The 25,575-nt window shown below is 37.4% G+C and overlaps 2 protein-coding genes across 22 annotated transcripts in view; both read right to left on the bottom strand.

Moving 5' to 3' along the window:
* ADAM22 (ADAM metallopeptidase domain 22) overlaps nt 1–5,991 on the bottom strand; it is a 254,828-nt gene extending 248,837 nt beyond the window's left edge. For 7 of the 18 annotated variants that reach the window (XM_031939954.1, XM_031939955.1, XM_031939958.1 and 4 more), the window contains exons 1-2: nt 5,467–5,990; nt 4,729–4,904 (exon numbers count right to left, since the gene is read on the bottom strand). In XM_031939954.1, the coding sequence (XP_031795814.1) occupies nt 4,729–4,904; nt 5,467–5,554 (264 nt within the window). In that variant the 5' untranslated portion in view covers nt 5,555–5,990. Of the gene's footprint in view, nt 1–4,728; nt 4,905–5,466 lie in introns of all 18 variants that reach the window. The other 11 variants (XM_031939962.1, XM_031939963.1, XM_031939965.1 and 8 more) reach the window with 7 other exon arrangements.
* A 13,245-nt stretch (nt 5,992–19,236) lies between these two features.
* The window catches only part of DBF4 (DBF4 zinc finger), a 35,900-nt gene continuing 29,561 nt past the window's right edge, over nt 19,237–25,575 (bottom strand). For all 4 annotated transcript variants that reach the window (XM_012551295.3, XM_012551294.3, XM_023505114.2 and 1 more), the window contains 3 exons: nt 24,355–24,475; nt 21,737–21,855; nt 19,237–20,879 (listed from right to left, as the gene is read on the bottom strand). In XM_012551295.3, the coding sequence (XP_012406749.1) occupies nt 19,853–20,879; nt 21,737–21,855; nt 24,355–24,475 (1,267 nt within the window). In that variant the 3' untranslated portion in view covers nt 19,237–19,852. The remainder of the gene's footprint in view (nt 20,880–21,736; nt 21,856–24,354; nt 24,476–25,575) is intronic.

Raw genomic sequence — 25,575 nt, 5'->3', positions numbered from 1 at the left:
ACTGGTGTTTTGCCATAATGTAAATTTCTTAAAAGCATCAAGATTTTCCTCAGTCAAGTGTGTTTGCTATGAACATCACAAACAAGGCCTTGGGCCATTTTAAAATTTCTATGTATAGCCTAATAAACATTCTTGAGATGGTCTGAGTCTGTACAATTGTGAATTTAAGAAACTCCATATAGTATGGCCTATTACCACAAAACAAAATCTGCATTCTGCCCAAATAATCACATTTCTGCAAAACTTTCTATTTTTTTAAAAAGAAGAAATATAGCTGTTTTCATCACATTTTGGAGATAAAAATGAAGTAAGTCATACAGTTGCTTTGAATGCATAATTAATGAGTATTATGCTGTAGTCTGTTACTGGAAACTTTTTGCGACATTCAGAAATAACATACTGCTAATGTCTCAATAATAGACCTGATCCTTCCAGTTGAGAACTGGTTCAAACTGCCCTGACAAATACTGACTGTGTGGCCCTGGAAAAGTAGCTTAACCCCTCATTACCTCCCAGACAACTCTAGGAAAATTGTTAATTGAACAGTTATTGATCATCATTGGAAGAGTGAACTGTGGTAACAGGAGTTGTTTATGCCAGTTGAAATGTCTAAACTAAAACTTTCTGAAGCACATAGTAAGTGCTTACTAAATGTTTATTGATTAGATAATTAATTGAAGGAACTCTAACCAAAGGAAAATGACTTCTTTTTAGTTTCCTTAGTGTGAGTTGTTTTTCATCCAACACAGATTAAGACCTCTCTATAATTTAGTAATTTGTATTTTGAGTTGCTATGACTGAGGGATGGAGGTCAGGAGATGGGTTTAGAGTATAGTCAAGGGGATGAAGTGAGAGGGGGTGAATGAGAGGATGGAGTGAGAGGAAATATTTTGTTTAAGTCAGAGAACATACCTGTTCCAGATAATGAATTGCTGAGGCTAGTCTTTGAACAGAAATCCAATCTACCCAAAAGACTACATCAGAAATCTTTTTAGACTTTATAATTCCTGTTTATGCTGCATTAGCCCTACCCTTATCAGCCCTCCATTCTGCTTAAGAATACCAAATACTATAGTGTCCAACACTTTTGAAGGTTTGTTAAATTTTTTCAGGCAAGTTGGGCACCATTCAGCCCACTCAAATAATATCATAAATATATGAAATGGTATTCTGAAAAAGTTAGTGAAGTATTTTCATTATATAGTAAGTATATTTCTATAAGTCTTAGTAACTATATTGATTTAATAATATTTACAGGAATTTGTTAGTGGAATTAAATACAATTAGCTTCAGTTCTTATTTTCAATTAAAATTATTCATTTTTGCAATTTATGATTATAATCATATGGACTTAGAGAAAGGGATTCAGGGTTACAAATTTCATTTTTAAATAGAAAAAAAATTGGTAAAAAACTTATATAGGCTTGTAAGCATTATGTACAAGGCAGACAAAAATTATAACTATATTCTTACTGCAAAAATATATAATTCAAATTATTTTTTAAATGCCATATCATGGGTATACCATAAGCAGCACATAGTTTTAATGACCTGGCAAACTGTTTTCATATAAACAATGCCAACAACAAAATAGAAGAAATACTTTTTCCAAGAAAGAGTTGCCTAAAATTATAAGGCATTTTTAATTTGTCTTGAGTCTGTATGGGTTGTGTACAAAGCTCCTTATGAACAGCCTGTCTTCTCCATTAGAATGTAAGTTACTTGAGAACAAGGGCTGTTTTCATTTTTTTCTTTGTATCTCCTCTGTTTAGAGATTAATCCTCTGATTACAGCTTCCAAAACTAGTTTCAATCCTAATGGTAAATGTGAGCTCATATAAAAGGCAAAGCTAGTTACCAGGAAAGTTATTCAGTGAAATAAAGACAGAAATCACCAAAAAACAAAAACAACGACGACAACAACAAAAACTTTTAAATCTTCTATGTTTAAAAATTCTTTAAATGTCTATGTTTAAATTTTCTATGTTAATGGTTTTCAAGCATCTTTAAATATACCACTGATGACATGAAAGAGTTTTCCTGGTAATCCATTGAGTGGCTTCTTATAATAGACATATTTATAGGAAACATTCTCTATACTTTTGTTTCTGATTTGGAATATTTATGTAACAAAGGCTGACCATTTTGTTGGTCAGTCACACTCAGTGAGTTGGGGGAAGATAATATTTGACTAAGGAAAGAAGTCGAGAAAGGCAGTCTAAGGAATCTAACATTGTATGAGATTTGAGAACAGTTTGGAAAATATCACTGAATTCTAGAGTTTAAAAAAACAATTAGCTAGTAGCTAAGTATAAATCAGATATCAAGAAAGAGACTTGTTGATACAGATATATATGCATATATATACCTATAGTATAAAAATAACTATATATATATAGTATAAAACAAAAATAACTATACATATACTTTTTCTGAATTAATAATGTGTTAAACATAATTCTCATTAAAATAAAAGCACATGAATATATGCTTTTTAATTTCTAGCAATACCTCACACTTTCATAGAACCTAAATATTTGTAAAGCATTTTCAAATGGATAGTATTTTTCGTGTCCCCTTTATAAATACATACTTTTATTTTATTTTAATTTAAGAAAGAATAAACCTCTATAACAGTGTGGCAGTAAGTAATACTCTCTAAAGTCTTTCCAGTTCTAACAATTTATGAATCTATGAGCTTCAAAAAATTGAGAAGCGCTGTTCTAATATAGCTTTTAGAATGAAAGAACTAGGTAGGGGAGAAAGGAGTTCCTGAAAATTAAAACTGGAAGGGATTCTCAGAGATTCAATAGTCCCAACTCCATATTACATAGAAAAAAACTTCCTTTCTCTACCAAAATAGAAAGGGGGGACTTGAAAATGTGTTTTCAATGATAATAGGAAGTCCCAAAGGAGAAAATTCCCTCTATTCATTCAGATTTACACTTTCTCTTCAACTTATTGTCTTAGAGTCCCTTCCTATGCCAGAAAGGTTCTACGTTACATTTTTAAAAAGAGTTACCTAAAGTTGACTGCTTTAAGGATATTCCTATTATAATTAAAATGAAACCGTCTAAAGCATAAGGAAGTGGGTCCTTATTTTGACTTTAAGCCATGGATATCAATCCAACCAGGAAAAATAATATCTTGGGGCAAATAGTACTACCCCTGATTACAATTAGTTCATGCAGACAATACTAGTTAATTTATAAAGACACCATTAATTGAAAAAAAATGTTTATTACTGCGATTCTTTAGAATACATAAGAGCCTACCTAGAAAAGTACATAGAGAATCAGAAGTAGATGAAGAACTGGTCTCTAAGTCAGGAAGGCCTGGGTTCAAAGCCCTCTGATGTCTGACATACTGTGTGATTCTGAATAAGTACTTAATCTCTTCGGGGTCCTGGAATCTCTCTCAAACTGTAAGTCACAGACCAGTGACCATCTGCTTGGCAGAGGAAATTTCTTCAGTTGGATTTTCTACATTAGTAAAATCATATGTCTGGACAAAGATATCTTACTAACTTTTAAAAGAATTAAACGGTGTGAAAACAAATGCTAATTTCATGAAAACAAACAGAGTATCTTCTCCATGTAAACAATCACTTTAACCATAAGTCTCTAGAAAAGGTCCTGTGACCATCAAATACACAAAAAAGCTTCAAAAGTACTATTGTTGATGAAGTATCTATTGATGGACTTTCTTATATAAGAAAAAAATCTTTTTGCTTCATTCAGGCCTATTTTAATTTCAAAGACAGCATCAGATAAAGGAGGATATTCTGCATTTCCAACTGTCAGTGCAAGTTTAATAAACATCAAATATTTACATCATTATTAATATTTATAGTATTTAGCTCACAACTCCAAATAAATTTCCAAGTAAACTATAGTTTTTTTTTTAATATTAATGGAAGTATAGTACACTAATTAAAAACTGAAACATCAAAATATTTCCAAATTAACATGTCTTGGGATGACTGCACCTAAAATCTTTCCTTAACAAACACTATACCTTTTTAGGAAATTGGAGGATGGGCATCCTCCTTGGTATGCGCAAATCAGATAAAGCTGTAAATCTAACAGGAGACAGAGAAGGATGGTTGTTTTGTTTTGTCTTTTTTTTCCCTTCTTTAATCCAATTTACTTTTGATTATTACAGAAAGGGTTACTTACAGTCTTCTCTTGTAGAGTAAAAACTCACCGTAGTTCTGTCCCATTACATTGTTCTTACTCATCAATATGAATATATTTATTCTTTCTCTCTCCTTTTCCCTCCGTCTCTCCCTGTCTCTCTGCCTCTGTCTGTCTGTCTCTGTGTCTCTTCTCTCTCTCTCTCTCTCTCTCTCACACACACACACACACACACACACACACACACACACCACACACACACCAAGGAATAATGTGGCGATCTGTCCCTTTCTGCTCTGGCCGAGTCACTGCCCAAGCTTGGGGGCATCCTGCAGGAACTTAAACTTGAGATGAGCCAAGCCCTGCCTGCCCGCCCGGCCACCCGTTCTGCAGCGAGCATCCGACATGACTAGCATTTGGATGGATGGAGGCCGCCAGTGTTAGGGAAGGCACCTTGTCTCCCGGGCAACAGAAACCTGATCGGGGTGGTAGCTCCCAGGCAGCTGGCAAGGGGCGTCAGAGAAACCCACGAGAGCCGCCTCTCCCCGCCCCTCCGCCACAACGCACACCTCCGCGGGGAGCCCTCCGCTCACCTGCCCGCCGCCGGGGCCGTCGCCAGCCGGGGCGCCCCGGATCCGAGTGGTGAGCACGTCATGGCGAGTTTGGTCCTCGCCTCCCGAGCGGTAGATGAGTCGGAGGGGCACGATGTTCTCTCGCTCCAGAAAGCGGTTTTCGTTTCTTCTCTCCAGCTCCGTCAACAAGGCGTCTCCTCCGGAGTGGTATAATTGGAGGGGGCGAGGGGAGCGGCGAAGAGGAAAGGAGACGGAAATCATCACCCCGAACGCAAAGGTCGCCCAACTACTCATCGTGCCCTCCCACGATGCAGTCCCCATCCTCACAAACAAACAATCCCAAAAAGTCCCCCTCTGAGTAGAGACCCTGACCCAAAAGAATGGAACTCCCCGCTATTCCCCCAAACCTCCCGGGGGCCCCAAGCCCTGGTCCCGCGCACCCCAAAAAGGGCTTTCAGGCTCGGGGCCCAAGGCAGGGCATTCCCCCCCCCCTTCATTTTTCCCAGGTTGCAGAAAGAAAAAAGAAAAAGAAAAAACCTCCTCCGGAGGCTCCCGCACAACACGACCACACAAACGCGCACGCACCCAGTCCCTTTTGGTTCTACTCCTCAACACCCGCAGAAAAACAATTGCTCCCAGACATCCGGGGAATGGGATTCCCTCTTTCCAGCGCATCCCTGCAATCTGCCAGGGAGCAAGTGGCCTGCGTGCGTCGCGGAGCTCCCTCTATCCCGCAATCATGAACGCTGGGGAACTTACCTGGCAGCCTGCACAGAGCCAGCGGGAAGATGCCCGAGATGCCCAGCAGCAGCCAGGGGAGCAGAGCCACAGCCTCCGCAGCCCGCATGGCTCTCCTTTGCCCTTCAGTCTGCCCCGGCCAGGGATGATGCTCAGGGAGAGATGCTCATGGTGGAGACGCGGGCATCCAGCCCCGGACGGGAGCTCCCTCTCCTCTTTCCTCCCTCCTCTTCTGCCCTCTCTTCTCCGCGGCTGGCAAGCGGGCGCTCTCTCCTCCCTCGCCTTCTCCTGCCTTCCGCCCAAGCCCGAAGCACCGGGCACTGCCTGCCGAAGACGGCCGAGCCCAGGGCTGCTGCGGCACCTCCTAGGGCTGGCTGCGGCTGCAGCCTCTACGGCCGTCTCAGTGCTGCATTGTGCTGTAGCGTAGTCCGCCGGCGGAGAGCAGCAACGTCTGCTGCATTGGGCAGGTTTTGCTGGAGCCCAAGTGAATGCAAGCGCCTCCTACCCCTTCTCCTGGCTGAGCCTCGTCCTGGTTAGGACGGCTCAGAAGGGAGAGTGAGAGAGTACCCTCTGGAATCGCCCACCTCGGCTCTAGAGGGGGAGACACGGGAGGAGAGTAAGCTGGGAAATGTAGTTCTGAGTTCAGTTCATCCGTTCTCTTCTGTGGCAGCCACTGGCAGAGCTACAGCAGGCGTAATTGCAGAGGGACTGAGAAAATTGCCCAGAGAAAACCATCCTGACCCAGGAAACAGAATTCACCAGCATCACTGACAAAGATAGCGCTAAAAGATTTTTCTGCCAAAAAATTTACAGACAGTTCTGGACAGTATTGATTAGAAATAACAAATGGCTTGATTTTCCAAAAAGGGAAAAAAAAAGTGGATACTGCAAAACTATAGGCCAATAAGCTTGATGGGGATCTCTGGCAAAGTTCTAGAGCAGAGTATTGAAAGGTCATTTGTGCACACTAAGGAATGGAAACATTAAAAAAAAAAAAGTTCTCGTGCATTATATTTATAGACTAGATGCATTTTTACCTTTCCCAACCGTTCCTTCTTCCCTAGACTTGAAGCTCCTTAAGGGCGGGGATATGTCTTATTTATCTTTCTATATCCTGTCATACCTGGCATAATACATTGTACAGAATGTTTGCTTAATACTTGTTGATTTTTGTTTGTCAGTATTCATCCTATTTTCCTTTTTTTTTTTGTCAGAGCTCTTATGCTGGTAGACCAGTAAGCTACTATAAACATAGTAGCTTTGTATCTTTCTAACAATGAATCATGTCAAGATGTCTCTATTTTCTTAAGAAGGAGATGATGAAATACTAGTTAGGTGATATCGAACAATTTGGTTGTTGTATTAAAAAGGTCTGACCAATCTTACTCAAACAATGTTAAGGAAAAGATTCAAACCAGCCCAGAGAGAATTCTCTTGTTGGAGTACTATAGAATGATCTATTGTGCCCCCCTAAGAGTTCTATTAATAATTTAAATACCATAGATGGCATACTTGTTAATATTACAATGGCAAAGCTTGGAAGGATAGTTTAAAAACACTTTTGTTAAGATATATAATTTTGTATCTTCTTATATATCCGTGTGCTTTCTCTTTTGAAAGAAAATAAGCTCCTTGAGGTCGGGGGCCATTTTCCTTTTATCTTAGTATCTCAAATGCCCACCACATAGGAGATACTTAATAGGAGGTTAATAGGAGGACCCTAATATAAGACTTTCTAGAAAGAGCAAGCAAAATTTTAAATCAGTTGATCTATCTGATCCTTTAAGTAGTTAATTAATTTATTTACCATTAAGTGATAAAATACTTTAATTAAATGTATGACTAAATGCTTGTTTGTTGATGAGATTGTTGATGAAATCTGTACTGAAAAAAATCTTGACAGTTTGGGACAATGAATAGAATAAAACCTAACAAGAGGAAGTCTAATTCCGTCAAAAGTGAATCCTGTACTTAGGTTAAAAAAAAAAAATCTGGTACTTAATTAGGAAAGACATGGTTAAAATATATAACCCTTTCCCCTGGGCATAGATTGATCTAGCTCTTGTAACAAAGAAGTTTGAGATAGGGCAGGGAAAGCAATAGAGTAACCCTAACCAAGTTTGACCGAAGGGAAGGATGTACATTTTCTTCTTTCCTCTTTAGGGCCAAAATCAATCATTATAAGGCATAAAATTACTCTTAGTAATACTATAATTCATCATGAATTCAAGGGCTGTATATTCTATATATTTCTGATTTCTTTTAAAAGAATATTTGATGAAGAGTTCAATGAGCAAAATCAAGGGAACATTGTATACAATAACAATAACTGAGAACAACTAAGTTATTCTGAATATTAGAGATACTCAAATCAACTACAAGGACCTATGAAGGAAGATACTATCCATCTCCAGAGAAAGAACTGATAAATCTGATAAAACTGATAAGTATGCATAGTGCCATTTTACACACAAACATACACACACACACATAGAAATACAAATGATATAGTTTTACACATATATGTCAAATGGAGGCTTCTCTAATGTGGAGGAGAAAAGGAAGGAAGGAGGGAGACAATTCTGAATTTAAAACGTAACAAAAATTAAATTTTAAAAAGAATGCTGTTGCTATTATGAACCTCATGTCTGTCACCTCAAATTTAGAGGGAGTCACTTTAATCTATTTGCTTCTTTAACTTCATGAGAATCTCTTGTCCATAATTTTTGTTATACAACACCATCTGAATTGCTGTCCCTTGGCCAAGCACATCTGTCTGGGTTAGATTAAAAAGGAGACAGAGCTAATGATTGCCAACATATTGATGGTTATTTAATCCAAAACATTTTACTCTGTCTTTGCTTGTATATTCAATGACAAGGGGAGGTATTAAAATATTTCCTTTTGGGATATTTACATAGAAGTATTTCTGCATTACTTTGTAAAAAAAAAATAGAATATACACATATATAAATTGCTAAGTGGAAGAGCTGTTTTCCAATTTCTGGAAATGAAAATGGAAAAATGCACAGATCTTCATGAGTTTTCAAATAAACATTCAATCAACATAAATGTTGCAAAATTGTATTTCTAAATGATTTTAATTAGTATTAAATGGAATGGCATACAATCTTAAATCTGGTTGAAAAGTCACATAAATGTTTCCTGGCTGTACAACAATGCTAAAAATTATGATTTATATTCTTTACATTTCTATAACACAAATTTTGAGGAAAACTGGCCTATTTTCCTTTGTTCTTCTCTTGATTTTTGACTTTCCATCTTCAGCAAACATCATTCTGAAGGCTTGTATATAGAAGTATAAACTCTTGTATTTCCCTGCAAGTAAGATGATAGATGGTAGATAGAGAAATAGAGGAATAGATGATAGAGATATAGGGCATTTATTAAACACTCACTATGTATCAAGCAAGTAGGTTGATGTCCCCAAGGAGGTTACATTCTAATGAAGAAAGACAATACACAAAAAGGAGCTTGAAGGGTGGGGGATACTTGCCTAGATCCAGACAAGCTAAAGTGAAATTCACCAGTCAGGGTCCAAATTGTTTCCAGGAGCTTTAGTTCAAGGTTCTTCCAAGGAGAGAAGGTCCTTTATCACTCTTCAAAATCAATTGATATGCATTTTTTAAATGCTTACTATATTCCTGAAACTGTGCTAAACCCTGGCAATACAAAAAGTAAAAAATAATCTTGTGCTTCAAAGAGTTTCTTTTCGAATGGGGACACAACATAAACATACAAGATATTTTCAGATTAGATAGAAAAATAATCTTAAAAGGGAAAGCTCTAATAGCTGGTGGAACTGGGAAAGGCTTCCTATAGAACCATGACATTTGAATTGTCTTGAAGGAGACCAGGGATATTAAGAAAGAAATTGAAGAAGGAGTAAATTCTAGGCATGGGGCAAAGCCAGTGCAAAAACATGGATATGGGGAGATGAGTGCCAGATGGGAAGAATGGCAACTAGGCCAGTATAGCTGGAGCATAGAGAAAGTGGAGAATAGTGATATGTAAGAAGACTGGAAATATAGGAAGAGGCCAGCTTGTAAAGGTCTTTGAATGACACATTTAATTAGAGAAGTAATAGAGATTCTCTGTAATTTATTGAATATGTATTGGGGGAGGGGTTATATGAAGTTATCTCAATAGCCCAGGTAAGAAGAATGAGAACCTGAACCAGAGTGTTGGTTGTGTGAATGGAGAGGAGCAACATATAGAGACATATTGTGGAAGCCAATTGTCTTGCAAGATTTGGATGTATAAGACTCATTATAAAAGACCCTAATGGTGAGGGAAAAACACTGAGTAAGATGATCAGCTGTGAATGACTTAGCTATTCTCAACAATATAATGTTATCCAAGACAATTCTGAAGGACTTTTGGTGAAAAATGCTATTCATACCCAGAGAAAGAACTGATTGTGTCTGAATATATATTGAAGTATACTTTATTTTTCTTGAATTTTGGGGGGGAAGAATCTTTTTTTTTCATAACATGAGTTTTATGGGTATTTTTTTTCATAATTTTACATGTACCTTCTCAATAAAAGGAGGGATGGGAAAAAGGGAGAAAATCTGGAACGCAAAGAAGCATAGTTTTAAAATCATACTTTTATGGCATTAATATAATTCTACAAATGTTAGAGAAAGTAGATAAGTATTATGGATGGGGTGGAGTTTACACTATGGATTAAAAAATATATTTAAGAGATGTTTCTTCCTTTTAAAGCAAAAATCGGTTTTCTTCAGATTCTTTCTAAGTTATAAACATCTTGTCGAGAATTAAACATAAAAAGGTCCAAAAGTTATTACTATTTAAATAACTTGGACACTGAAAATATCAGTTTCCTAGACAAGTTGCTAAACCTTTAGGGAATTACTTTTACAAATACTACATTACATTTGTATCTGTATTTCAGATACTTAATGTGTATCATTCATTTGTTGCCTTCTAAGTAAAAGAACATGGTCAGTGTCATCTACGAACACCCAAATGTACATCTCTCACCCTATCTCATCCCAGTTTTCCAAATACTTCGGCCATTGCCTAAGAGAGGCTGAACTACTTGGAAGTCAGTTTCTTGGGACAGCTGCCTTAGTTGCTCTAAGAAAACTCAGGTATTATCTGTATCAATTGAACAAGACACTGAGAATTTCTCGGAGAGGGGAGATAAAATGATCAAGGAGAGTCGGTTTTGCAAATATGAACTTATGGCTGCTGTAGAAAATACTTAGAAACAAGGTGAGTTGATGAAGAATTCCTCCAAAGAATATACAGATGACCCATGTTCCTCTGTGAAGAGTAGCAACATGGCTCATGTGCCTTCTTTGCTCTCAGCTTTTATTTTTGCCAACATGGCAGATGTCTACAAATTAATTTGTTCAACTGAAAGTTGTGGAACATGGTATCTTGAAACTTAGGAATGCAGAAAGTTAACAAGATTTACACATGCAGCATAAAGCCCTAAAACCTGAAGTGAATGAGCTGAACATCATGGTTACTAAGACAAGAGGAACTGAAAGATGTGGGCCATTGCTTTGAAGCTCTCAGTTATATTTTTGTCTAACCAATGGATTAAAATGAATTGATGAATGTCTCACAATTGGTTAATGATAAAGACTCCTGAAGAGTTGGATAACTCTGACTGAGACTAAAGAAATACCAAATCTTTAGACACTTAACATTTCTAGCTACGTGACTTGGGCAAGTGACTTAACCCCAACTGCCTCAGCAAAAAAAAAAAAAAAAGAAATCTTTTAAGGAGAATGGGATGACAGTGGCAATGATATGATTGTCCTGGGAAAACAGATACTCACAATCATGATGGTAATGACAGATTTTTGCCAAGGATAAAGGACCACTTACAAATATATCAGATATAATTAGAGCAGCTAAGAAAATTGCTAAGACAAGATCAAGAATGGATATGTTGGGAAGAACCATTACTGATCTTTGTCTACTCAGCCTGAAGAGGATCTCTGTGTACCTCCAGTGCATTGCTCCATACTTGGCAGAGGTTTAGAACCTGAGCAAAGAGTTTGCAATCTCATAGTATAGTGTCCTTAGCCCTGGTGTCCAAGGACTTAATAAATGCTATGGTACAATCTGTGAAGACTCCTTATGTGCCATTCATCAAGTACTGGAAATCACAAGGAATGGTTTTTCTCAACCTTCCTGCTGTAACCTAGAAGATGAAAGCTCCAGAAAAGAAGTCCTTGGTAAAGAGAGAGAATCAGGACAAAATCCAAATGAAAATCAAGCTGGCATCTCAGAAGAAATGTGAATCCTGTGTAGGCCCTCAGCGAGTTCAAGGCCATGGCAGTATATACAGAGTGGCCTCTGCTGCTTCCACTACATACTCTTACACTACATTCTTCAAACTAACTCTTTCTTTGAACTATAGCTATTTCCTATTCATTCAAATGTATTTATTTATTATGATGTTACTATTAGATGCTATGTTTTGTTTTTAACTTCAATATGATACCAGTCTGAGAACAAGTTTGTATTTCAGTCAAGGATGTTTTTAGATTGCAGAACCATTATTTCGTTGCATTTAAAAAAAATTAACTCGAATAAAACAAAAATTGATAACACTATTATATGTCTGTCCTTAATGATGGAAGCCTTGTATTGTGATTGAGATATTTATATTCCCAATTGTGAACTTATAACAAAGATGGAAACATTTAGTCTAACTATTCAGGAGGGGAGGTAGTTAAGGAAACATACCATATTATACAACCTTTTCACTCAAAAACTTTTGCATTTGGAAAAGAGCACTTTGGTGCATGTTACTACAGAGAAGACTATCTTCAAAGAAACTAGTTTGGGAAGATAGGCTATTATTAAATTAAAAAGTGATCACCAGCCTTCAGTTTGTTTTCTTGAACATCTTGGGAAATAGAGTTGAAAGTAGCCATTGTATAAGGGAATTCATGTATGTCTGCAAAATAACAACCTAGAAGAAATTCTGTAAAGCATAATGCATCATGAAGAAAACTGATTACTCTCTTTAGGACATAGACTCAGAACTTTAATCCTTGGTTACAAATTACTAATGTACTTTGCTGCAGGACATTAATAAAATTGCTCTTTCAAAAAAAAAAAAAAAAAAAAAAAACTTAGTTGGCTCAGGGGACCGAAGGCTCAGACAGCAGCCAACACTTTCTGATTATCTAAGCACAAAAAAGCCCCGGAGAAGTTGCAACATGGGCCTGATGCTTGATAATCAACCCAGAGGCAGGGGAGCTGTGCTCAGCAGAATCAGTGTAATGTTTTTGCTAAATATCCTTGATCAAAATCCTTCTCCTTGATATGGCTAAGTCGGTCTCTTGTAACTCTCAAATCTTCCAGGTGTTTCCCTTTGTTCTAAGACTGAACTTGGGATACCACACCAGTCTAGTTGGTTCTGACCTACTAGATTCTCCCAGTTATCTGCTGGATTTCCTCTTGTTGAGACCAAAACTCAAGTGTTACCTATTTGGTCCTCCAGGTAAAAGTACCCTAAAGATACTCTATCTTTAAAAAATTCATGGGACTTTTTCAGAGTCTTAGATTCTTCCTTTTTATATTGTATCTTGTATTTATATTTTATTTTATATTGTACCATATTTATTATTAATTATTATCACCATTTATATTATAGTTCCAGTTAAATCTCCAAGTTCCTTGAAGGTACAGGGCCGTGCAAATTTTCCCATTTGTGTAACAGGGTTTGTGTGTGACCAGAACACAGAAGATTGTGGAAGATGCTAGACCTGATTATGGAATAAGATCTTCTGTGTTGACCTGTCACTATGGGGGGGGGGGGGCTGCCTCTTTTTATTGACTAGATAGTTGGGGTTATCTAAGTGTATCTGACCAAGGCTCAGTCTTTGTCTTTTGAATGCCATCCAAGGATGAAAGATTTGTTCACTCATATAAGGCACTTCATGGATACCATGTAGGTAAAAAAAAAGGTTCTGAAAGCTATTTTTCTCTCCTCTTAGGCCATGGTGCCCAAGAAGTAGGTTAGGCTCTTGGTCTGGTTTCATTTGCCCCTAAAAGGATGTTAGGCATCCTTAAATTGATTGTTTAAGCCTCAGGGATTGTGGGATCTTGATTTTTCAGATCCGTTTTGCTGCTTGTCCAACAAGCTTTGAGAATTAAGGCTCCAGGATGCAGGGGCAGGGTTGGAGAGGGCTGGACTTGAAACTTTGTGGGAATAGTGTAGGAATTGAACTAAACTATGAACCTTATCCCTCTCCCTTTCCCTGAAACCTAAATGGTGTAAAGCAAGGATTATGCTTCTACTGGTGAGTAGAGAATATATGAATGCTTGAGCTTGTCATACTTTGGAAGTAAATATTCCTTTGTAAAGGCAGATCTAAGTGTTTAATCCTTCTTATTTATTTGAGATGCTTAAACCTCCTAACAATGGGGAGAAACATAATTGGTGGGGGAATGAGCCAATGGCAGAGATAATATGGGCGCTCTTCTCCCACTCCCCTATAGGTATTGGATAAACTTGGTAGAGGTATGAAATGTAACACACCTAAACTTCAGGCAACCAGAATAATTATATTACTTTTGTATACCCAGTGCCTAAAACATAATGGGCAATTTATTTTTGTTCAGTTAATTATAAAATTTCTCCAATTACTTTTACTTGTGTACACTATTCAATTATTGTAACTTTTATCTGCAAATGATCCTCTCTCTTTTTCCTATGACAATTATATTATCAAGTTCCAGATACAAAACAATCCTTATATGTATTCAAACAAAAATAAAACTCCACAACTCTCAGTCTAATTGTAAAATAAGTCTTCTAGTATAACAATTTTTCCTCCATAAATATTGCTCCATACTCAGAGGAGGAAAACACTAAGTTAGATCTAATTGACCCCAATTAACTTTGTAAAAGGATAAAAAGAAATTATTTCCAGAGTTTCTATTTATCATTTTCAAGAAGCAAAATTTCAAAATAAAAATATAGATTATGCATTATATGATTCTTTTCTACCCTTTTTTTTAACCTTTTTTCTACCCTTTTCTAATGCAAGACATTATCCATATGATAAAACATCATCAACCAAAGACTCATTCTAGTATCACTAAAATGTGATTGTAATAAATGTAATTTTTAAAATAAAACTTGGGAATCTCAACTTCTTGCTAAACTAATTGATAACCATGATTTAAAAAAATTTTATCTTGAATTTATACACCAAATAAAATGAGCATTTTTATACTTGAATACAAGCACATAGCAATAATACACAGGCTAGCAGTGATGACTCTGCCCACAGCCAGTGCAGGCTCAATGTGGTACAACAAACATGAATTGTACACACAAGTATTGTTATAACAAACTATATAAATCAACATGGTGTTGTAAAAGATTTCCAGAAGTCCTAGAAGGAAGCTATGTAAACAACAGTCACACATACGCCTTCTTCAGTAGCTGAGAGATAGTCCAAAACCAATCTATTGTCCATTGCTTCATATGTCAGGGAATCCAATGATGCCCCCAAGTTTTTGAAGTCCTGCAACAGTCTTTTATGTGTTAGGAAATCCAATGAAGGTGGAGTTGATGGAGGAGCGTCAATTATCTGCTCCATAGGCTGTGTTGAAGCTGCCTCCTGGGATGGAAAGTCACCATACCCTTGAGCCTCACTTAAGTCTCCATGCCCTGTGGGGATATGGTCATTAATCTGTTCACTGTCTTCCTCATTTTCCCCATACTTCCTCATCTGGCTGTTCCTAAAAAGTTTTCTTTTTTCTATAATTTGCAGGATTCTTTAAGACCAACTGTATTATATTGTATACATAGAATGCTTCAATGGAAATTGAATGAGGACCTTTTTCATTGTAATATTCAGAGATCTGTTGTCCTATTAATTTCCAATTATCTGGAGAGATTTGCTCTTCCTCTAAGAACCAAGGGGAGGGATCTTGGGAAGTCTGCATCATAGCCTGGCTATAAAAGGCATTTGTGCCCACTGTGGCACAGCCTCTTATGATCTCCTCTAAAGGAGCATCCTTGCACAGTCCTAGTATAATTCTTCTACAAACCTCATTAGCATTTTCTTTAGCAAGTTGCCTTTTCATAATGTCTGTTACTGCATTTTCACCATTAATTCGTATGACAGCTGTCTGCAAATGTCCCACAAAATCAGCAAAGGGCACATTTGGTCCTTGTGCAATTTTTGTGAAGGCCTCTCCCTTGTCGTTTTTACTGGGGAGAGAAACCCAAGCTTTGATAGCAGCAGCAGCAATTTGCTCATGTGCTGCTATGGAGTAATTAATCTGTATTGGAATTTCTGCATAAGAACCTACACCTGTTAGTTGGTCATAGGTGATTGGAAGATTAACTCCACTATGACTATTTTGTTGGGCTTGTATCCTACAGAGCTCACTATATTCAGAAAGCCACAACAAGTTTTGTCCAGGTTCTAAGCATGTCCTTGCTATAGATTTCCAGTCCCTAGGGGTTAAGATTTCATAAGCCAATTTCTGTAATAACATCTTAACAAAAGCTGATGTAGCCCCATAAAGAGTGCAAGCCTTTTTCAGATCTTTGAGGATTTCTAGATCAAAAGGAGTGTATCTTCTACTTTCTTGACCTGAAGAGTTAAAACTGTTGAATCACAGGATACATCCCTTCAGCTAAATCCTGCCCTTCTTCTGTGGCTTTAAGTAGTGCCTTTTGCAATCTAGTCATAGGATCCCAGAAGGTGGAGTTGATGGGGGCATGTCAAGAACCAATTCCAGTTTAGGAGGGATTGAAGCTGCTTTGTGAGAGCCAGAATCATCACGCCCTTCATCCTCATTTAACTCTCCAAACCCTATGGTGATATCGCTATTAATCTGTTCTTTGTCCTCCTCTTTTTCCTCAAACTTCCTCATCTGGCTGTTCTGAAAACTTTTTTTTCTATAACTTGCAGGATTCTTTAAGGCCAATTGTATTATGTTGTATGTATAGAATGTTTCCTTGGAAATTGAACCAGGACCTTTATCATTGTAGTATTAACATAGTTGATCTCCTACTAGTTTCCAATTATCTGGCCCTATATCTTCTTCTTTTAAGAACCAAGAGGACCTGTGTTCTAATGAACCCAAGAGTCTAGTGTTCTGCAACCAAATTATAATTAAGCCTTGTCCCTTAATCAACTTAAGTATGCCTTCTATAGCGCTCCCTTGGGGCAGGGATGGGGGTGGATCCAGGTTGGGGAAGAATCTTTTTCCAATATCTGCCCCATTTCAACTAGAAAAGGATAGATACTATTTTAGCCCTCAACAAAGTTCCCTGTTTGTTTATTAAAATACTCACCCTATTTCCTGATCACCTGGGACTTCTTCAGTGAAGTTAGGGTCCTTGGTTCCACATTGGGCACCAAGATGTGAAGACTGAGTTAGCACCCTGGATGCCTTAGAATCAGCCGGAGTCAGGATAAGCAAAAGCCCTTGGGCTTTACTCTTGGTCTTTAGGGGTAGAAGTGAATTGAATGGACGCAGGATCTACATGAAAAGTGACCCTGGCTAGTCTTACTCCACCCCCTAATCCCTCCTACAATTCTCTGCATACACCAATTATCGAGCCAGCACAGGATAGTGGGAAGGGCCATTTTCCAAGTATATGCTAATATTGCCCAATCGGTAATTAGCCTTAAAAGCTAGGTTGTCTGACCTCAGTGCAACTCGAGAGTTTCAGCCCTTTACAAAATCCATTGGCAGTGTCTGAAAAATGCATATTTTAAAACTTATCTCCATCACTTCTCTGTAAAATATTAAAGACAGTTTCATTATAAGTCAGTCGTCTTTTTCATGTGCTTTCTGCATGTTTTTGTATAAATTATTCCCCTGGTTCGGATCATTTTGCACCAATTCATACAAGTCTTCCCAGGTTTCTCTGAAATCTCCCATCTGATCATTTTTCATTCTATTATATTCATACAATTTGTTTGGCCACTTCCCAAAATGGGTTTGAAGCAGAACATTAGAATTAATCTTCAATTATCTTATTATCAGTGATTTAGAACTTTCTTCATAGGTTACCAGGATTTCCTTCAAAAATTGCCTGTCCATGTTTTGACCATTTACTGAGGAAGAGCTATTTATAAATTTGAATCAGTCCCTTATATAGCTTGGAAATGAGATATTAGAGCAACTTGGTGAAAAGATTTTCTTTCAACTCCTTTCCTTCCTAGCTATCCTGAGTTTCACTATGGCCTCCAGAAACTCAGCTTTTATAAGACCTTGAACCTTGGCAACTTAAACACCCTTCCCTATCCCCAGCAACGCTAATCCCTTTTCAGTATTTTTATGGGTTGTCTTTACCCATTAGATGGTAAGCTTCTTGAGGAAAGGGCCCGTCTTTTGTCCTTTACTTTGGCACACACAGTGCCAACTGCATAGCAGAATATCAATGTCTGACTTAAATGGCTTAATTTGGTGTGTAAAATCTCCCATATTTCATATAATCAAAACTATCCATTTTATCTATTGTAATTATTTCTATTCCTTGTTTGGTCACCAACTCTTTCTCTATCCACAGAATTTCCTTGATATATGTTGTGAAATACTAGTTTGTATCTAATTTCTGTTAAGATTACTTCCCAATCTTTGGTGGAAATATTAAGTCCTAGTCCTGGTGATTAGGGTCTTTCTTCAGATTTGCCAAAACACTATGCTTCCACACACCATGTACCTGAATTATCCTGATGGACCTCCTTTTAAAAACACAATGTCATTTTGATAGTTTGAGTCAGTACTTCCAATTCCTTTTCCCCACTAAAAAGTGTTTCATAGTTGCCATTCATACAACTTTCAATGTGTTTTTGGTAGATGAATGGCATACATTCTGTAATTTCTGTAGTTTCTCATTTTTACTTCCTCATAGATATCTCCAGTAGCCCTCTTCTTCTGAGAGCCATTTCATATATTATTTTTTAAGAGGAAAAAAAGCAAAACACAAGACTGAAAATGTCTAATGTGCAACATCATTCTACACACCTACCTAAAGAGTGGATTGGGGAAGTGTCTTGATGTTTTTTCAAATCATTCTTGATCTTTACAATTCTGCTATCAACTCAAATTCTTCTCAAGTTCTATTTGGTCTATTTCTCCCTGCAATTTGATAGTTTAAGTATTTAATGTTATGCAGTTCAATGGACAAATCTTATTGATTGGTGACTCTAAGCATAAGTTTCCCAGCTAATCTTTTTATCTAGTCTATTTTTATGGCCTTGCCTGAAATCGTTTTGAGTTTGCTTAAAAGTATAAGATTTTACTCCATGTCCTTATTTTACCTGTGAATCTTTTGAGTTTCTAGTTAAAGTCAGGCCACAGAAGCCTGGAAGTCGGCTTGGGCCCATCTCCTGCCATGAATGGGGCCATTGTGTTGACCGGTGCTGGGTTATTCCTTTCCATGTACTTATTCTGTACATTTTCCTGCTTTGGAATCAGGCCATTTCTTGCTTCCCCTTCTATCTACCCCAGCTAGTTTCTAGTCCATGTTTCTGCAGGATAGTGGCTGACCGGGAATCTGGAGAGGAATGTCTGGTTTTCTGTAATGTGCCTGACACACAGTAGGCATATAAACGCTTATCCCTCTACCTCCCTCCCTTTCTTCACATTTTGAGAACTTTACATTCATGAGGCATCTGAGTTCTGCCACATCTCAACACCACTATCTTCCCATAATTCCTCCCAAACACCACCCTCTGCTAAGGTTGTTAAATGAAAAACTTGCCAATCTGCATAAGCACTCCAAAAAACCAAAGATCAAATCCACTAGGGAGCCTTGTTTTTATTGTACTGGCACATACTCAGTTCAAGAAAATCAAAGGACAAATCAACGAGACATACCTTAGAAAACATTGCTCAACAGGAACCAAGCTTAGCTCTTAAGGCAACACTCATTCATCCATTTGTAAACATGTTCCTTTTATCATGATATGTAGATATCAGTGCTATGCATGTCCCAGATCTAATATTAAATAAATTTTATTACAACACCCAAATGAGAGACACTAGTTTTTATATAAATTCTGTTACTCAAAATTATGTTTCCAGTGCAAATCATTTTCTTGCAGCGCAAGTTCATAATTAATTGATTATCTAGAAACAATTTTATTTAGAAATTATGTTAACAATATGCAAGAGGTAGCAGTTACCTTAGCTTCAGTTGCATTTACTTATGTAAAAGTACTTCATTCTTAGGAAAATACTAATAATTATTTTTATTTTTAATATTTACATATGGTTGTTTAAATGTACAGGTGACACAAATAATAAAACAAAAATTTTTACATATATATAAAAATATTTTCAGGAATACAATCCTCGCCATTTATGAAAAAATTACAAATTAAAAACAAAAAACAAAAAAAATACTCCTCTAAAACCCAGTAAATGTGGAAGTTGAAGAAGGGGAAGAGAGAAACATGGACAATAAACTATTTCCAGTTTCTTCTTCCCAAACTTCTAAAACATCACATGAACCATGGTTTTCAGAACAGCTTGTAAAACCCAAAAACTCAGAATTGTCTTCACTGGTTTGAAATAATTCCACTAAAGACTGTATTGGTGAACTACAAATACTATTTTCTTCCCTTGTAGCAGGAAATTCTGTTTTGTTCTTTAAATGTAATTCAACATTTTTCTTCTGACTTCTTTTTTTGTTTCTTCCTAATACAATTTTTACTTTGCGGTGCAGCCTCCCTGAAGGTAAACTGTCTGTACTTTCTACATCCACTTGTTTGGGTTCTTCACCAGAAGGACTACAGGATACTATCTTGGCTTGACCTATTGATTGTTTTGGTGAATTGCTAATGACTCTAAGACTAGAATCATTACGATGTGGGGAGCTAGTGCCTTTCTTCTTCTGACAGGTATCTGGAAAAAGTGTACTATCTGACTTTCGTTTTAGTTGAGATACATTTTTGTCTGTTTCATCAAAATCAGAAACGTGCATAAATGTCTCTAGGATATATGGGCAGTATTCTGTTTTTAATGCTTCTAAGTCTTTTTCATTTCTAATTCCTTTATGGTCAGAAACTTGAGGAGTATATCCCTGTGTATCATTATTCAGAGGTAGTTGTACCAAATCCAGCTTAATGTTCTCTTTCACTGGATTTATTATAGAAGACTTTCTACAGTCCAAATGTTCTCCAAGCTTGCTTGTTGAATTGTAAGGACATGGGCTGCATGAAGCAAATGAATCTATAGGCTCGGAACTGAAGGCAACTTTCTGCGAAGGATCCTTGCTTTCTTGATATTGGAAATCCTGTTTTATCACCTGTTTGGTTGGATTTCCCTGAGGGTCATTTGGGGAAACACAGTGCAATTCCAGTTCCTTTTCAGATTCATTCCTTTTAAAAGTATTTCCAGTAATGGGAGCAAAAGATCCAATACTGCATTTTACTCTTAAAAAAAAAAAAAAGAAAAAACATTAGACCAGCTTCTTAGGAGTCAATACAAAATTTAAACTAGTGAATATCTTTGAAACTAGGAAATAGAAAGACTACATTAAGGGAAATCTAGGAATTCCATTATCACCCTGAAAAAATACTCTTAACTTTTTTTATTTTATTTTCTAAATGAGTATCACTAAATCCATTTTATTCTGTGAATAGATTTTTTGTTGTCATCTGGACATCTAAAGTCAAAGCCTCTGTACTTGAAGGGAGAGAGGAAAAACAATAAATTAGCATAGAGGGCAGCAAGACCCAAAGTTTCAGCCCTGCCTTAACACAAATTGGCAGCACCACCTGCAGCAATTTCCCCCCTTTGAGGCAATTGGGGGTTAAGTGACTTGCTCAGGGTCACACAGCCAGGAAGTGTTAAATGTCTGAGGCCAGATTTGAACTCAGGTCCTCCTGACTTCAGGGCTAGTGCTCTATCCACTACATCAACTAGCAGTTCCCAGCAAGTCTCAGGGAGCTGACGTGCACTGGTGAAAGAGTTTCTACCCAGGAGTTAAAACTATTCCAAGGAAATAATAACAGGTCTAGTCTGAAAAATCATCTTTTCAAGGAACTGATCAGAAAATTCTATAGGCTATTCTAGCCAGGAAAAAAGAAATAAAGAAATCCTGAAACTTCAGAGTTTTGTATCCTTCACTCTGTTTAGTGTTTAAAAAATGTTACTCCCTGAAAATATATTTTAGCAAAACGTGCATTTCTAAAGCCTATAAGAGATATCAGAAACTTGGAATTCTTTGTAAATAAATAACATTTATTATCTAATGATTTTTTTTTAAATCTATCTAAATAAAAATTACCTTCTGGATATATTATTTTTGTATTCTACAAAATCATACACCAACTTGGATATGATATCATCGACAACTTGATACTGAGTACTCTGTGCAAAGTTTCTGTGTTGTTCACTTAGAAGATGCTAAAAATGAAAAAGAGAAGCACGTGAGGGACACAGCAGAGCAAATTTGCAAAACAAATAAAAAACATGTCTGCTCAGTCTTTTTCCCTAACATCATATTGTTTGAACATATTTCGTGACAAGGAGGTGCTGTAACATTTCAAGAAAGAGATACCAAGAGCCAAAGTGACAAAAAAAGTTGAGGAAAAACAGTGTTTTTGAGAGAAAAGCTCAACTTTCAAGTGGTCATGGTCTTTCAGAGTTGGTAAGGAAGGTATCCCACTGAACCCAAACATGAGCCAAGCAGATAAGAAAGACTTAAGGTATAACCAGAAAGGATATGCCAAATACAGAATAATCACCAGACAAGGTAATACTTAATATATGGGAGCATTTTAAAAACACTTTTTTCTTCTAGTTTCATTTATACCTTAATGACAGTCCCATAAATAAAGGCTGGCATTTGTACTGCCTTTACAAGTATAAAAAGAGTAATCGAGAATCCAAAGATCACAAAACTTTCCAGTCGTGACAAGCCTGAATTTAAGTGGTGTGAGGAGGATATTTTGTTTTGTTTTAATCCTCCCAGGTGAGAGTACATACAAAAATTTAAAGGGAAGAATCAGAGGATAATTCTGATCCAGCAGTAATTTCAGAGGCCATTCATTCTTTGTCCAATTCTGGATCCCTCAATAAATATTCAAAGTGGAAGAGAACAAATAAAAAGTGAAAATGCCTAAATCTTATGAAGTATTAGAAAGGAAGGCATATTTAAGATTAAAGATGATGACTGTTGAATAAACTGATGTCACCTATCAAATATTGTGGGGATTAAAATTATGCCACCTACAAGAAGACTCAAGTCAATGGCACTTTATTCAAGTATCTATATTCCCCTCCAATAAAATGGGACTCAAATCTTCCATAACCCGAGATGCCTTGTCCTTCCAGGGCCATATTTTAATATGGTTAGATATCTAGACATTTCCAAAAAGGCTATACAAAATACAGAATAAATTCCACTGACATATGATGTATAAGCCAAGCAAAATAACATTAGGACAGCGGAATCAAAAGTTGGACGGAGAAAGAAGTATCTCTACACAAGATGGACAGGCTTCTCCTTAGGCCGAAGGAAATGTACAAGGTACAAACTATCAAAATAGGGGTCCAAATGAATTATTTTTCATGTGAGATGTCATAAGACAGTCCCCCCAAGATTATGAAAATTGTGTTCTGAATAGACCATGCAGAAAATATGTGAGAAGAGGAGTATCTTTTCAGGGGTTTTCCCAGAACACCTGTTATATCATTTGCTTCCATCAGACAAACAAAGCTACACATAGGATGAAGGATGTTTTGTTGCTCCGTTTTTATATAATGCTATTATTACTATTTTACTTGATTAATGAATTTACACACACATCCCTTATATGGGTATATTAGAGCATACATTAATTCCTCAAAGTCCCACTATGTCTGAAGCCTGAGCTTTTGAGATGGTTGTCTCAAAGGTGGACGATCTTAGGTAAATCACTTCCCTTGGTGAAGACTTCCGTCCCTTCTTGTTTAAAAGCAAGCATGCTGAGCTAGACTATCTCTAGCAAAGAGGCACACTGTGTAGCAGACCTGTGCTAAGCAATGGGGACACAGAGAAAGAACAAAGCCAGAGTCCTGTTCTAAAGGAGCTCCCATTCTAATGGAAGATAACCTCAGAGAAAATATTGGGTTAAGGGAGATGGAAGAACCAGGAAAGATATCTGTTATAAAGTGGGATTTGAGATGAGGCCTGAAAAATCCAGGGGGCCAGGAGCATAGAGATGGAGACAGTCAGCCTGTGAAAAGGGAACTGGAGGGCAATATGGGTGGCAGGGGAAGATTAGACCCTCTGGCTCATCCCAGCCCACAGCAGGGAGTCAAGAGGAAGGGGTCACTAAGAGTTTGCTCTGTGTTTGTTTCTCCTAGGAAGGACCATCACAACTAAGCCAGTGACAATTCTGCAGTTCTCTTAGAGGATCCATCACATCCAAGTGAACAAAGAAACATCTCAGACAGGAAAGAGGAAGGAGAGCGGGGCACCTAAAGGTAAAACCAATTCATAAACAACCCCCATGGAAAAGAGTGCTTTTAGTCCTGCTCTCGGCTACGGGTCCTGGGCATATCCACCCTGACAACTAATTCAGTGGCACAGACTCAACCTCATGGTCACCTCTATGGATATTTTCCTAAACAAAGTAAAGAAGCGAGCAATACTTTCTATTTGCAAACAACTTCATGGCAGAATCATTTCCAGACCATTTCAGTTTTTGTTGAGGAATGCCTGTAAAATTATGGTTCTAATACTTCTTGACACAGTTATTTTGTCTATACTCAACAAGTTCTGAATCATGGAAAAACTATAAATCCATATAGAAATACATTCATTTATCTAATAAGTTTTCAAAATGCTTATACTTCTGAACCTAAAGAGGCGTCACTCATCAAATGACTTGCTCCCCCCAAACATAAAGATAAGCTTACAGCCTGGAGCGCCTCGTACTTCTGGGAGCAGCACTCACAGTAGCCTTTCCTCTTGTTCTCTCGCAGGCGGGGCTGTGCGGGGGTACAGCGCCCTTCATCAGCTTCACAACCAGTTCTGTTCCTGGGAAATGACAATTGTTTTCAGTGGATATACAACTTTCATGAGAAAGCTTCTCATTTAAAAACGAAAATAAATTTTATTATAATTACTTACATAGTCAAATACTTATCAGAAAGTAAATATTAAACTATTCTAAATCAGAGGAAAGAAAACCCTAGTTATTTCACAGAAAATGCCCTTTTTGGTAGCTCCATTTAACAAAGGCCTGAAGACTCCTCTTGATTAGCATAGTTTTTCACAGAACTAGAAATTTAAATAGTTTAAAAGATTATGAACCAACTAATAAATTATTTCATGGACATTAGAAGCATTTAAGAACACAGGGTAATAAGTTAAGACAGCAAGGCTGTGCTTTTTTTTTTTTTAAAGTGTTATCTATAAGTCAAAGAAATTAGATGCCCCAAGATCCAATTCAATGAAGATTGACTTCCAGCTGTCATGTAAGAAGTTGGGAATATGAAGACAGAAGTGAATTATTTCCTCTCTTGGGAAGCTCCCGCTTGAGTCTATTTTGGTGAGTTGGGAAGGTTCACAGGGGAGCTGAGGCAGTAGCTGAGAGCAGAGTAAAAGCCAAGAGGATAAAGGGAGTTGGGGACAGCATCAAGATCAATGAAGGAAAGCAAAAAGTAAACTGCTGGGCTGGGAACAGCTCGTACTCCAATCTGGCCAGAACTCAGTGGGAATTCAGGAGAACACAAGCCTAAGGCTTGCCCAGTGATTGGGTGGATGGTGGGTCCTGGAATTAAACCCCCAAAGACAGTTTTGGGGAGGGAAGGGAGTAATCATTTATCTGGCACCTCTTTAGGTGCCAAGAGCCTTTTACAAAGATTCTTTCCCTTGACTCTCAACAAGCTTGGGATCCAGGTGCTGCTATTATGTTTTACAGTACAAAAGGTAAAACGAGCTGCCCAGGGTCACAAGGCAGCAAATGTCTGAGTTGGAACCTGAACTTAAGATTTCCTGACTCTAGATCACTGCTCTGTCTACTGTGTGATCAGCGCTCTCTCACTAGGAAAAGTGACTCCCTGTTGATCTGTTTACTCATCTGTGGAAATGCTAATAACCTCTACCTCACACAGCTGCTGTGGGGGCCAAATGAG

Source organism: Sarcophilus harrisii, chromosome 5, assembly GCF_902635505.1.
Source record: "Sarcophilus harrisii chromosome 5, mSarHar1.11, whole genome shotgun sequence".
In the NCBI taxonomy this organism is placed as follows: Eukaryota; Metazoa; Chordata; class Mammalia; order Dasyuromorphia; family Dasyuridae; genus Sarcophilus; species Sarcophilus harrisii.
Note: the sequence above shows the minus strand (reverse complement) of the source record. Positions and strands in the feature narration are given on the sequence as shown.